The sequence below is a fragment of the Amphiprion ocellaris genome, chromosome 7, assembly GCF_022539595.1.
Source record: "Amphiprion ocellaris isolate individual 3 ecotype Okinawa chromosome 7, ASM2253959v1, whole genome shotgun sequence".
In the NCBI taxonomy this organism is placed as follows: domain Eukaryota; kingdom Metazoa; phylum Chordata; class Actinopteri; family Pomacentridae; genus Amphiprion; species Amphiprion ocellaris.
In genome coordinates this window covers 21130521-21146141 of record NC_072772.1, presented here as the reverse complement: position 1 = coordinate 21146141, position 15621 = coordinate 21130521, and the positions used below count along the sequence as shown (strand labels likewise).

Sequence of the window (15621 nt, the reverse complement as noted above, 5' to 3'; positions counted from 1 at the left end):
ATGAAAACTCACACTTTTATTCATGTACTAACATAACTGCACAAGGGTTTTCTAATTATCAATGAGCCTTTCAACACCATTAGCTAACACAATGTAGCATTAGAACACAGAAGTGATGGTTGCTGGAAATGTTCCTCTGTACCCCTATGTAGATATTCCATTAAAAATCAGCCATTTCCAGCTAGAATAGTTATTTACCACATTAACAATGTCTACACTGGATTTTTGATTAATTTAATGCTATCTTTCAAAAATAAAGACATGTCTAATTGACCAACAAACTTTTCAACGGTAGTGTATCTTTACATCTACAGCACTGAATGGATTGGTACAAGTTTTCTACAGATATTGTCTTCACAAGAGGAATCCTTATGACTTTAGTTATCTTTTGACTTTACACTTCATTCCCCTTAGCAGGTTAAAATCTTTACTTATTCAAAAAAATACTGTAACACTATATCCACAGTACTCGGTGGATTGGCACCATTTTTAAAATATATATTTATGGTTGTCAGAAGATAAACCCTAAAAACTTTTTCGATTGTCTTACTTTACATTTGTGCCTTCAAAAGGTTCAAACTTACTTATTTATTAAAATAATGGTACATCCACAGTTTTCATTGTTCTCAGAGGGTGAATCCTGATGACATTTGTTATCAGGTGACTTTTGGTGCACCCAGCAGAAGCAGCATTTTTGCATAGTGAAATATGTCCACATTGACAGTCCTGGATTGATTAGCACCATTTTTTTCTACAGTAATTTATTATTTCCCAGGAATAGACCTAGAAATGCCTACATTTTGACTTTACCTCCAACCATTACTAAAAATAACCTTTATGTCTTTGCAAAAAGAAGGTCTTAAGACTTGATGAAGCAGCTGGCATAACTATTACATCAGACTCAGAACGCCAAGTTACGCCAAACTTCGCTTAAGGCCAAGTGTAAGCCATGATGATTCAAATGGCCCTTGATGACTTTTGATGCCTCCAGCAGCTCAAAATGTTTATTTATTCAGGGGGGGAAAAAAAACAATTTTTTTAAAATTTTGAGATTTTCCTCTAAATTTTGAGTTTCAAGTAAGAACTCTTCTAATCCACAATGAATGGATTGGCACATTTTAAAAATATAGGATGAATCTTGATAACTTTGATGATTCACTGACATTTCCTATGGGGCTACCATGAGAGAGACATTTGTGTTTTTTTTAGAGAAATATCCCAACAAACACACAGTGGCTTGCCATGTAGTTGGGTGTGTAACTGTATATTCCTCCCAGTATGGATGGTAATCACTTTGGTTATTTAAATTTTTCATTTTAGGTCAGGTCAAATCTTTTATTACATAATAATTAGGTTTCTGATGGGTACCTACAAAGCTGAAGATATCACTATGTTCCTCAGCTGCATATTGTGTTTGGTATAAATTCGCAAACTTTAGCAGCTGTACAATAATTACTGCATTTGTCTGATCGATGATTTAAAACCTCCTAAATGTATGATAATGTGGAAATACCATTTTTAAACTTTTAAACACTATAGAGCTGATATGGAGCCAGTCTAATTATTCATTTTATGCTAAGCATGTCAATATTCGTTCTGAAAAATCAACTATTGATTTGCTATTAATGAGTAAATTATATCTTCAATGACATCTTTTGAGATGACCGCAGTCAGTGACTATAACCTCTTTTTTTTAAAAAAAGCCATTGAATTTCCTAAGTTTGTTGTCAAAGCATGATTTGGTTTGGATGTCCTCAAGGTTCTGTTCGGTTTAAGGTAAAATAAAAAATAAAATCAACCAGTAACCTGGCGTAGTCTTGCTAGGAGCCACAGTGCTTCCTGTAGTTTGGATAATAAATACTAGCCTGTTGTCAAAGGCCATTGCTGTCAACCTGTGAATAAACCTGTAAATATATATATATATATATATATATATATATATATATATATATATATATATATATATATATATATATATATATATATATATATATGTTATGAGCTTGTGTGGTGTCTTGCCCAATTTTGGTGGCCATATGTTTGTGAGGGGACTTTTTAATTCATGAGTGACCACAGTGAAGGAAATAATGCTTAAAACACATTGATCAGTTCACTTGAGTTTTGTGTCTTGTATTTTTGGCCATTTCAAACTTGTTTTGTGGCTTTGTGACTGCAAATTTGTGTTGTTTTGCTGTTTTTCCATATGTGTCTATGTGATCACTGTTGGGACACTGGTTGATTAGGCTGAGTGGCTACAGCTGCTGCATCCGATGCACCTGCTGGAGTGATTGGTGACACTCCTTTAAAAGACAGACTCTTGAGCTGTTCAGATGGACTCCGACTTCAGAGAACTGCACATCATATTTCTCTGTTCGTTTGAGAGCGTGTGTCAAATAGCTCTCTTGTGAGAAATAAAGCCCCTTTGAATTGTGTTTACACCCTAAGCACATTTATTTCACTCTCCCCTCCTTTGTTTGGTTTTGTTTATTGTAATTCTTCCAGCCATTTTGGCTGGCTTAGTGGGTGATAGAGGCAATCTACCTCTATCACCTTTCTGAACCCATTTTGTGACCTTTTGTTTGGTTTATTTGTGTTGGGGTTCTTTGTTTTGTTACGGTTTTCCTTTTGATACTTTAATAAAGTTTGGGGTTCTGGGTATTTTCCTGGGGTCCCGCTTGGGAAACGTAACATATATACACACACACATATATATATATATATATATATATATATATAAAAATTCAGTGCCCTGCAGTCATAAGACTGGAGTTTGAATGAGGTGGCACTGATGTTTACAGGAGCAGTCTGAGTTTAGGATCTGACGGCTTGAACCACAATTTCAACAACCAGTAATGGTTACTGTGCATAACTCCAGTTCTATGAGCACAAAGGAAATGGTGAGTTGAACTTTGTTATGTTAGCCCACATGGTGAATTTTACATTTTTGATGGTGATGCTAGAGAGGAGAAGACCGCTACTTGATAAAGACACTGAGAGGGCAGAATGATGGCACTTGTTGTCTTCTGGAAATTTAACCAATTTTTGTGTATATGAACAAAACAGTTTCTTAAGGGCTGCTCCAAGGTACCTATTCTGTACTTTTTTTCTTACAAAAGCTGGCCTCAAAGAGGTTCTACAGTGACAGTTCTTGCCATCAGAATATGCTCAACGTTTGGGACCGGCCTGCAAGTTTCTGCAGTGTAAAATGGCCTTCTGTTGCTATGGCCTTCGTAGTAGAGACAATAACATTCTGTTTTCATTTTCCAAAATTAATGTGTAGTGACCCAGACACAGTGAATGACTATGGTTGGTAAACATATTGTTCACACAACAAGCCAACAGATGAAGCAGTAGAAGAGGGAAGTTCAGGTTCAGATCAGTGTTTTCCCAGAATGAGTGCTAACTTCAGTTTCCTGGTGCCTGTGTTTGTTATTAGTATGCTTGTGTGTTTTTTTGTTTGCAACAAGCCGAATAACTGGTGAATAACAGGCAGGACTGGAGAGACCCCTTGATGTGAGGAAATGGAGCTTTTTAAACCAAGTCTGATCAGCTGTGCTAATGAGCAACACCTCTCAGGAAATGGATTCGCTCTATTCCTCCATTTGTATGGATATAACTGTGTGTGCATGAACTAGCAATGTCAACCTTTATTTAAACCCCAGTAATAAAGTTCCTGGGAGACAGAACCTGGAGATGGACTGGAGGTGGGAGGAAGATGGAGAATGAGAATGAGAAAAAAAAAAGCGTGACAACAAAGCAGAAGTGAGAGAGCAGGAACAGTTGAGGAGGTGGTAAAGAAGTGACAGAGGCAGAGATGGATGGGGAACAATGGACAAGGTGCAGATGGAGAGAAGGAAGAGCGGAGAGGTGTTGGGAGATTGAGACTGGGCGAAAGAAATGGTTGTCAGGCAAAGTTTAGAAAGAGATGCACTGACAGAGGAGGAAGAGAAGTAGACAGATGGAGAGAGCAGGGGGAGGAGAGGACTGAAGAGAAAAGAGTTTGGTGATGAAAGAATGAGTGAGAAGGAAAAACACAGTGAGTCAGAGGGTTTGAGACAGAGTTAGAGAAAAGGCCATAAAAGTTCTAATTGCTTCCACTGTCAGGATAGAGGCAAAAATAAGATTCATGGTAATGTATTACAGTATCATAATAGTCTGAGAGAAAAAGTTGGTTTTCATAGTCAAAAATAGTAAACACGCTGTCACAATTATCTTTATGCATTCTTACTTGAACACTCCACTGATTACACACGTACAGATCTATTAACTACCTGGTCTGGGAAGATGTCCTCTGTGGCTCTGTGAGCAGCTTCCTTTAGTCTGAGAAAATAAGCCTGACAAATCTTCAGGGATGTTTCAGATTGGACCTGAGACAGAAAGTCCATTTTACAAACCTGAGACATGGTGTAGTGTCTAGTGGAAGACGCAGCTGATGTGCATTATGGGAATCGTTTAGCAGCTTGATCCTTACTAAGGACTATAGCTGCATTTCCACCAAGCCTGTAATGTTCAAGAACTTTTCAAGCAACTGAGGGCTCCTTTAGCATTACAACTGTCAAAAAATGGAGATTGTTTTACTACATAATTTTTTCAGTCAACAATACTAAACAGTGATGACCATACACTGATCTGGCATAACATTACGACCACCTGCCTAATATTGTGTTGGTCTCCATTTTTCTGCCAAAACAGCTCTGACCCGTCAAGGCATGGACTCCACTAGACCCCTGAAGGTGTGCTGTGCTATCTGGCATTAAGATGTTAGCAGCAGATCCGTTAAGTTCCAGGTGGGGCCTCCATGGATCGGACTTCTTTGTTCAGCACATCCCACAGATCCTCGATTGGATTGAGATCTGTGGAATCTGGAGGCCAAGTCAACGCCTCAAACTCGTTGTTGTGCTCCTCAAACCATTCCTGAACCATTTTTTCATTGTAGCACGGCACATTATCCTGCTGAAAGAGGCCACAGCCATCAGGGAATACCGTGTCCATGAAAGGGTGTAGATGATCTGAAACCATGCTTAGGTAGGTGGTACATGTCAAAGTAACATCCACATGGATGGCAGGACCCAAGGTTTCCCAGCAGAACATTGTCCAAAGTATCACACTGCCTCCACCGGCTTGCCTTCTTCCCATAGTGCATCGTGGTGCCATGTGTTTCCCAGGTAAGCGATGCACATGCACCCGATCATCCATGTGAGGTAAACGAAAATGTGATTCATCAGACCAGACCACACTCTTCCATTGCTCCATGGTCCAGTTCTGATGCGCACGTGTCCATTGTTGATGCTTTCAGCGGTGCACAGGGGTCATCATGGACACCCTGACTGGTCTGCAGCCCCATACACAACAAACTGTGATGCTCTGTGTATTCTGACACCTTTCTATCAGAACCAGCATTAACTTCTTCAGCAATTTGAGCAACAGCAGCTGGTCTGTTGGATTGGACCACATGTGTCAGCCTTCACTCCCCATGTACATCACTGAGCTTTGGCCTCCTATGACCCTGTCACTGGTTCAACACTGTTCCTTCCTTGGATCACTTTTGATAGATACTGACCACTGCAGACCAGGAACATCTCACAAGAGCTGCAGTTTTGGAGATGCTCTGACTCAGTTATCTAGTCATCATAATTTGTCAAACTCGGTCAAATCCTTAGGCTTGCCCATTTTTCCTGCTTCACGTCAACTTTGAGGACAAACTGTTCACTTGCTGCCTAATATATCCAACCCACTAACAGGTGCCGTGATGAAGAGATAATCAGTGTTGTTCACATCACCTATCAGTGCTCAGAATGTCATGCCTGATGGGTGTATATCACAGAGTTTCTGCTGCAGCTCCATGTCATGTCATAAAAGGAACTTACAGTCAACCATTTCACAACGCTCAGCACTGAAGCCCTGGTTCCAAAAGGTCCTGAGTCTCCAGGAATTATTATCCTCTGTACAGGGAATTTTTAGCAGATAAAACAATGTCCCTGTGAATGCATTTAGACCCTGGCTCCTCTGGTGCAAATGAAGGTAGAGAGGCTACATCCCTCCCAGTCTGTGGGGAAAGTTTCTGTGATGGAAATGTGACATTTAGTCAGATTGAGTCAAGCAGCAAACCCATTAAAAGTGCAATTCTAAATGCAAAGTTAAAATTATGAGATGCATCAGTGAGGAGTAGCTAGTAAGTCACAATTTTTTAGGTCAAGTGAGCTTAAGTTTGGATCTTTTTTTGTACAAATAAAATAACCCTAACGCAGTGTTGTTCAACACCAGTCGGTCTTTTTAACCAGTGGAGGATGGACTGAGGCAGATTTTCCAAGATAAATACTGCATGTTTTGAGTACAGAGTAGTGTGTGTGTAGTTCTCCAACAACGAACATATCTGCCAAATATCATAGCTGAGTGAGTGAATGAGTGATAAAAGGAAAAAAACACAGGATGTCATATGGACACTGGTGGAGGGAACAAAAGACAGGGAGAGGGGATGATTGGAACATTGTGTAGAATCTATTACTAAAGCCATCAGGGGGGATGGATGGACACACAACTGAAATGGAAGATTGGTAAACAACAGGGGAAGAGACAGAGCATCAAACATGGCTTCTGCAGCCTGAGGAGAAGTGAACCAGGGCTAATGGATGTGACTATAGCGAGGGTAACCGTACTTTTACAAAGGGGATTAAGAATCCCTTAATGATATAACCCTAACTCAAAGCGTATGCATGCTGGAGTGTTGTGATTAAAAAGTGCATTTCATAAAGAACAGAGAGCAGCGGTAGACCAGATAAAAGAGTACACGAAGAACCTGTTTTAAAAAAAGACGGAGCAAATAGATTTGATACGATACGAAAGAGATGTCTGCATTGATGGGAATTTGACTAAATCACTGCAACAAGGTCTCATCTTTTGTTGTGCTGATGAAAGTAAGCAGAAGAACACACAAAAGAGTCATACAGTACAGAGTAACCTTTGTTTGTATTGTGTAAAAATGTGAATGGAAAAAGGAAACAAAAACAGAAGATAATTTAAGTAAAAGGTTCCTAAATATTTGGTCAACAACTATTTTGCATGTTGCATGAAGAATCAGGTAAAGTAAACTTCCATCTAAGCACAGGCTGTTTGTGGGCATCTGAAAATAGTGGTACTACACTGTTGCAGCATAGTTTTACAAAAAGTATGTTTTTATGGCATTATTGATGTTGTTTAACTTGATATACTGTTTATATACAGTCTATGGATACACTACCGTTCAAAAGTTTAAGGTCACATAGAAATGTCCTTATTTTGGAAGGGAAATGCAGTTTTTTTCAATGAAGATAATGTTAAATGAATCATAAATCCAGTCTAGACATTGTTAATGTGGTAAATGACTATTCTAGCTGGAAACGGCTGATTTTTAGTGGAATATCTACATAGAGGTACAGAGGAACATTTCCAGCAACCATCACTCCTGTGTTCTAATGCTACATTGTGTTAGCTAATGGTGTTGAAAGGCTCATTGATGATTAGAAAACCCTTGTGCAGTTATGATAGCACATGAATAAAAGTGTGATTTTTCATGGAAAAAAGGAAATTGTCTGGGTGACCCCAAACTTTTGAACAGTAGTGTATGTCTGGATCTTTCTCCAAATCTGTCAGGTCTCTGAAAGTCTGAGAAAGTCACTAAGACAATTTAGGAGTGTTACTTCATATTAGACCTAAAACTCCCACGTGACAACCTTTGGATGGAACATAGTGTCTAGATACTGCTGAGCTGCACTGTGGGAGTTGTGGGAACTATTTTTTTTAGCTTGATCCCTACTTTGGACTGAACTGCATCTTTCAATTTAAAGTCTGGGAACCTTTCAAGAAATGAAGAATTCCTTCAGCCCTCTGGCATCTGTGTTTCCATCACAGTCTAAAGTTCAGTAAAGGTAAGACAAATTCATCAGCGGTCACTTCAAAATACAGTAATGACCCTGATAAAACTTTAAGGTTGACCTTTTTATCGCGATTTGCTAATGCTGGACTTTTTTTTGCATAAATGCCTAACAAGGCCTGGACTTGGTCTTCAGTCCATCTATAATATGATTTCTTCTGTAGTTATTACATTAAAGACTAGAAAGAAAGAAAGACAGAAACTTGTTTGCAGTTAAAGATTTTGTGTAAAATTATGGAAAAAAAACCTCACTAGTTTCATCCTAAACACAGCTTCCCTTCAGCCATGTTTTTTGTACGAAGTTGCGTTTGAACACACAGATACACTCAGCACTGATGAGAACTGTTTTGTTTGTTGTGGTACTTGCTTGTTTTTGTGGTATCATCATCAATGCCTTTCAGCTGAAAGACTTTGGATCTCTCTTTGAGTCTTTTTGAAGTTTTACTGAATATTTTTGAGGGCTTTTTGGGATGGTTACAGTCTTTGTTGAATTTTCCAAGGAAAATATCCTCAGAAGTGTTTCAAAGATGAGCAGGTTGAGGCTGTGGCACAGTCAGCCAAATTACTGGGTTCAAAAACATGATCTTACTCAGAATTCATAGCCAGTTAGTCTTGGTTTATATAGTCAAGAACTAAATAGCCTTGCAACAGATAAATTAACAATCAAATTATTTCCCCCAAAGCTGAATTTGAAGTATGAACTATATGTAACTGTACCACCTATAATATTTATGTCACACTGTTTTGCAGTAGGTGGGAGTCCCTGATTCCAGAACTTTGCCAGCCTCATACATCTGGTTGAGACAGAGCAGCAGTTACTCAGTAAAAGCTTTGTAATCAGCATTAAGTGTCATATCCATTTGCTACAACTGTGAAAAGCAGAATATCAAGAATGTAAAAATAGCCACATGAAAAAAAGCAGCTGGATTTCTCCTTTAGATTCTCTTTCACTTCTTTTACAAACCGAAGAAGCAAGAGGTGAAATGTCTTGGAGAACCTAAGACAAGTCCGAGTGGCTTTTTCACTAAAGCTGCTAGGATGGCTGCAAGAATGATGAAGAGTATGAGGAACTCAGCTGTAAAGACTAAGTCAATACAATAAGTCTTACCTTGATACATTTGTTGGATTATGATGAAAAATCTAAGTGTGAAACTAGAAATTGATGTTTGCAGAAGAAATAGGTCTGTTGCTACTGATTTAGGGGAACATAACACCTCGACCTACCAGCTGACCTGCCCAAAGTGGAGTTTCTGGGAAATGTCCTCATATGAGAAACATTTTCAGGCAGATGGGTCCCCCCACATTAGAGCCGGGTTCTGCTCGAGGTTTTTTTTCCCTGTTAAAAGGGTGTTTTCCTTGCCACTGTCGCCTTTTGGCTTGCTCTGGGGGTCAGGCATATGGGTTCTGTAAAGTGTCTCGAGACAATTTGACTGTAATTGGCGCTATAAATAAAATTGAATTGAATTGATTTGAATTGAATTGCACTGACTCATATCAAGTCTATGTACACTACCGTTCAAAAGTTCAAGGTCACTAAGAAATGTCCTTATTTTTGAAAGAAAAGCAGTTTTTTTCAATGAAGATAACATTAAATGAATGATAAATCCAGTCTAGACATTGTTAATGTGGTAAATGTATATTCTAGCTGGAAACAGCTGATTTTTAATGGAATATCTACATAGAGGTACAGAGGAACATTTCCAACAACCATCACTCCTGTGTTCTAATGCTACATTGTGTTCGCTAATGGTGTTGAAAGGCTAACTGATGATTAGAAAACCAATGTGCAGTTAGTTAGCACACGAATAAAAGTGTGAGTTTTCATGGCAAACATGAAATTGTCTGGGTGACCCCAAACTTTTGAACAATAGTGTAGATCAAGAAAAAACTTGATCCCAACACGTACTCTATTATTTCATTATTAGATTACTTTGTATGAGAGCTGTCTCAAAACAAAACAAAACAAAAGCAATCATTCATTCATCCCCACCATAATCTCAATTATCCACAGTATGATTTCTTAGGTTCATAAAAACACAATGATATGACCTCATACAAACAAATCAGATCTTTGTCAGTCGGGGAATGTAATTTCATGACCTTTGATAAAGTGGATCTGTTGCAGTTTTGTTGATTAATTGATTACATACCCTATCTTGCATAAGACTGATCAATATCACACTGGTGTGAAGGCCTAGATTTGCACAAAATCAATCAGAGGCTGCAAGATACAATATGTTGAGTTGGTAAATCTAAAACGGCGAGATGAGACAATGAAATTACCAACATTGAATGTCGCCGTAATGTCATGAACTGGCGAGTCATGAAATTACCAAAATGTCTGAATAGGTTACGCTGTTAGACAGACAGACATGTATCCAGTGCCAGACATAAATGACAAGCAAGTAATCCACCTGCCACTCATCAGGCCAGCCAGCCATGCATGCAGGCTGAGAGCTGTTGTGTATTTGTGTAGAGCACAGTGACTATTGGCGAGCTGTCAGTGATTTTAACACACATCCTGACGTGCAGCAGCCCTCTAAGGCCTCCCCTGGAGTCTGTCAAGAAGAAGAAGGGGAAAGAAAGTGTGTGTGTGTGTGTGTGTGTGTGTGTGTGTGTGTGTGTGTGTGTGTGTGTGTGTGTGTGTGTGTGTGTGTGTGTGTGTGTGTGTGTGTGTGTGTGTGTGTGTGTGTCCATCTCCATCCATGTGCGTCTGTCTGAGTCTGCAGGAGGTAGAAAGGTGTGGGTGTAGATCAATAATAATCAGCTGCAGTAGAACTGGAAGTTCACCCAACAGTGACTCACATCAAACACACACACACATACACACACACACACGCACGCACACAAATGCCTACACAAATACATGCACAGCAGCACTCAAAAACCAATCCATACACCTCATGACACTGCATTGTAGCCCAAACTACAGTGACAGCCCCAAACCAAAGCCAACACACACACTCATACAAAACAACCTCAAACTAAAGCGCTTACTCATGCTCAAAAAGTACCGCTTCAAAAATGCATGCATCTAATCTCATCGATTTTCCATACACTTCAGCACCCTCATCTTTCTCTCCTCGCTCCACACCCACAACCTTCACCCACCACCAGCACCCATTCTCCATTTCTTTACCTCTTCGAAGTGGTCTTGATGATGTCGGAGACTTTCTGGATGTAATCGGTGGCGAGCACCACAATCTCTTCGTCTTCTAAGAAGCTGTCATTGAAAATTCTGTCCAGTAAGCGTTTCCAGTGAAGCTGCCATGAGAGGAGAAATGACGTTGGGTTAGATTTTAGAGTCATACAATTTACCCTGTCAGCAACAAAACGTTCATTGTAGGCAGTATTGTAAATGACCCAACATCTTTTTGCTTGAACTGGAGCAGTGTAATGGTCATTTGATCAGACTTTTTCATAGTCTCTCTCTTGTTTTTAATTGTTACATGCAGATTAGTTTTACCCAGTGTGGAAGTGTGGGGACTCACATGTCATGGACAATAGTGCATAGGAGCCTTACTGCTAGCAGGAGGTATGCCACAGAGAAAAGGTCAAAATCACTGTTGAAACATGAATGATGTGACAATGTAATGGTAAGCCTTTGGTTAGGTTTAGGCACAACAACTATTTGGTTATGCTTAAGGAAAGGTTGCGGTTTGCATAAAGGTCAGTGACTTTTGTTGTCATGGTAACTACCATAGTAACCACAATAATAATATTGTGGTTATGGTTCAAGAAGAGTCGTGGACAGTCGTAACAATGGTCTCGTATTTTTAGCCAACCCATCCATCCACCTGACCTCCTCCCCATCCTGACTTGTATCTCTACAACAATATTATCTAAATTCCTCCTTTGCTGCATTAAACTCATTACAGCCACTAGACAGCACTGTTACTTGAATGTAGGCATATTGGTTTTGCTGGCATTACTGATGCTGTCTGACATGGCGGCTAGAGGCCACTTCACAACAAGACGGTATTATGGGTCGCAATCCAAGTGCTTCAGTAGAAAGCAACTGGACCTTCCCTTCTGGGTTGCTGAAAATATTTCACCTCTCATTCAAGAGGCGTTTTCAGCTCTAACTGGTTACTAGCTAGAGTCAGACCTGAGAAAGCCTCTTGGATGGGAGGTGAAATATTTTCAACAACCACAAAAGAGTTGTTTTCTACTGAAGCACTTAGGGTTACCATGACCTGGATGACTGAGAATCTGCACAAAGATGGGTTGCAATAAGCTGGGTGCACATACAGCCTATGGGAAAGTCTTTTTTTTATGGTAGTCAGTTCATCTGTACTTAAACATCCTACTTGCTATGAAAAACATACAACTTCCAAATACTAATACTACTTATAATCTCCAGACAGGAACCTTGTAAACTCAAATCTCAGCACTAAAACTGACCTCTTTAAGTCAACTGTAGTGCAAATACATTAATGTGAGATCTGTGATGTGATCTGTAACCAAATAGTTTCAGAGCTTGCTACTGGAGAAAGGCCTACAGTAGAAAAAAAAGCAACACAGGGTCATGAAGTACACAGCAGCTGTTAATAAATGTAAAAAATACACAAAGCATGTGGCACCCTGGTGGTACAGAAGGTTAAGGTGCTGACCCTGAACAGCACTGTTGTCATCTGGGAGGGGCCTTTGATTCATGTCAGAGCTCATCTCTCTGTCTCTCTTGTCATTCCCTGTCATCTCTATGCTGTTGGTGGCTCAATAAAGCATAAATAATGTGTGCGGTATCAACCAAAGCGCAGTCAATATCCAAACATTTTGCATTCATGCCAGAGGGGTTTGTACCAGCTGCTTTAGATCGTCCATGTTAACCGCTGTAACTCCCCGAGGATGCCCACATCCACAGTCCCCTCGCCGCCCCTTCTTTGTGGTTTCCCATGCACACTAATCACTAAACATGGACATGTTTGGAATCACATGATTCAGGAAGCCCTCGTCTCCACAAAAATACCGTCAATTTCAGCAAGATAACAAACAGTATATAAATTATTTATAGTGAGAAATGTTTTAAGCAGACAAAAAAACTTCAATCATGACTTCAAAAGTCCAATCCTCCATTTCTGTATCACCTCCAGGTTTTCTGACACTTCTTTCTGGCAACACCTCATTCATGCTTGTTTAGGTTTGTCAATTTAGGCCTTCCACAACGTGTGTGTTGGTTCTTACTTAATTGCACACCAGCATCCCAACTGTATGTAGTGTTTTTTTTTTATCCCGAGTTCTAATTTCAAGTGATGGAGCTCCAGTGTTTTTCATGTAATTGGGCTTCAGATTCAAGTAAAAGCAAATAAACTGCAGGAACAAACTGAAGCCATTTAGCAGCATTCTGTCCTTCTCTGATCGAATCTCCATCCTCTAATCTACTTCTTTCCATGCGTCTCGCTCACACCCCTTCTATTCTCACTCATGTTCACATTGTGTGTATAGCTTTTTTACCCCCTTTTTTGGCTGAAAAAGTAAAAATCGAACTCTTGATCTTCCTCTCAGTACATGCCCAATTTCCATCTCTCCCGCTTCACTCTTCATCTATCCCTCCCTCGACCATGAAACGCCTTGAGATTCTCTGTCACTGTTAGCGCTGCCTCAGAGAAGAGCTTCCTTCTTCTTCTGTTTCTCTCCCTGCCTCCAACTCCAGTGTTTCTCCCTCTTTCCTGTCCCTTCCCTCCCTCATTTCAAACACCCCCCAATGTCTCCTCATTTTCTCCTTTTCTCTCTACCTACTTCTTTCATTCCGTCCCTCAATCTGCTCGCCTACCCCTGCAGGGCGGACAGCTTTTGTGAGTCACTTAGGCCTCTCTCTCTCTGTGTGTGTGTGTGTGTGTGTGTGTGTGTGTGTGTGTGTGTGTGTGTGTGTGTGTGTGTGTGTGTGTGTGTGTGTGTGTGTGTGTGTGTGTGTGTGTGTGTGTGTGTGTGTGTGTGTGTGTGTGTGTGCAGTGCTTTGCCGCTCCCTCCTGAAACACACACACGCTCACACACTCGCCACACTACTTAAAATGCTCAGTTGGAGTTCAAATCTTAATCCATCACGTCTGCTTCTACCCCAGATGCATGTGCACACACACATACTTGTAAATGATGTTTGTGTGAGTGTGTGTGCGTGTGTGTGTGTGTGTGTGTGTGTGTGTGCACGTGCAGTACTTACACTGGGAGCAATGCGCTGTAGCTGCCTGAGGGTGATGCGGTTATACATGGTGCTGATGTCCTTTCTTTGGTCGTCATATTCTGACACAGTGATCTGGAGAGAGAGCAGATTTTACTCAACACTGCACACACATGCACATGAACGCACACACATGTGCTTGTGCACACATATACGCGGGAACGGCTCACGTTGGCCAGTCGGGTCTCCAGCTCTATAATCTCCTTGGAGTTCTCTGTAGGGTTGAGAGCTCCCAGCATGCTCAGCAAGCGCTCCATCAGAGCCTTGTACGCCGCCAAGATCTGGAAAGCGCAGTGACATCAGCATTAACGGACATGAGGTGCTGCTGCGACATCATCAGTAATAGCCGGTGACAGGGGTGACATGTGGCAAAGTGGACAGGATAACAAAAACACAACGGGTGACAGAGGAAAACAGGTGGATTGATGAAGAGGAGCGAGCGAAGAGTAAACGGGACAGATGGGAAGAGGAGAGGAGCGAGGGGGAAAGGATTGAGGGAAGAAAGGGGGGGAAGACGGGTCAGATGAGGGGAGGGTGGAAAGCAGAAAATGAAGGAAAAGGAGGTCAGTGAGGTAAAGTAAGGAATAGGGGAAGGTGGGAAGGAGAGAGGGAGGCAGAGAAGAGCAATAAAGTGCACGGATGAGGTCAAACAGAAAGCAATGTTATGAAGGAAGTAAGGGAGAAAATGAGAAAAAAACAGGAAAAAGTTGGCAAAAGGGTGGACTAGAAGGGGAAAAGAAGGGAGGAAGGAAAAAAATAGAAATTGAGGGGTATTGGGGGATGACAGAGAGAGAAAGACAGAGGCAAGGAGGAATGTTCACCTTCACACTATCCTCATCCTGTCCCAGATAGAGACTTCTCTCCGGCAGGGTGAGCCCCTCCTGATCAATCTGCACAAACACACACAGTCAGAGCTCAGACTGTAACTGGTCTGGAGTCATACATGTGCTGCTAAGCATTCAACAGATGTATATTCAAAGGGTTAGTTAATATTTTAATGCTCTGCACTATTGCTAACATTTACAAACCATTCAACACACTGCATGCTTAACATCTGAATTATTTATAACCTTTAATGAATAATTCATATACCTAAAACCATTCATCTTTTATTAAGACCATTCATCTTTTATTAAGCCAACTAATGTTACCCGACTTTCATATTGACACTGTCTTGTGAAAACTGTACCTTTCTAAGTGTGTTGATTTGTTTGTTCAGACCAATTAAATCATTGAGGGGTGTGTTGTTGGTTAACAAAAAAACACTTAAGCTAAGATAACCATTTCAAAAACACCTTAAAATGTGCCACAAAGCTATATAAACATGATTGTTTCTCTGAAAAACTGACATTTTTATGCCTTGATTATTCTACGTACAGCTACGTCAAGGTACTGGATATGTTTTGGTTATTTTAAGTCTTGTGGGTATCATCCATCCATTATCTATATACCGCCTAATCCTCATTATGGTCACGGGGGGGCTGGAGTCTCTCCCAGCTGACTTAGGGTGAAGTCAGGGGACACCCTGGACAGG

At 40.5% G+C, this 15621-nt stretch overlaps 1 protein-coding gene across 2 annotated transcripts in view; it reads right to left on the bottom strand.

The window, feature by feature from the left end:
• LOC111582477 (endothelin-converting enzyme-like 1) overlaps positions 1-15621 on the bottom strand; it is a 68540-nt gene that overhangs the window by 42645 nt on the left and 10274 nt on the right. For both annotated transcript variants that reach the window (XM_023291155.3, XM_035957652.2), the window contains exons 3-6: positions 14909-14977; positions 14258-14368; positions 14070-14162; positions 11049-11173 (exon numbers count right to left, since the gene is read on the bottom strand). In XM_023291155.3, the coding sequence (XP_023146923.1) occupies positions 11049-11173; positions 14070-14162; positions 14258-14368; positions 14909-14977 (398 nt within the window). The remainder of the gene's footprint in view (positions 1-11048; positions 11174-14069; positions 14163-14257; positions 14369-14908; positions 14978-15621) is intronic.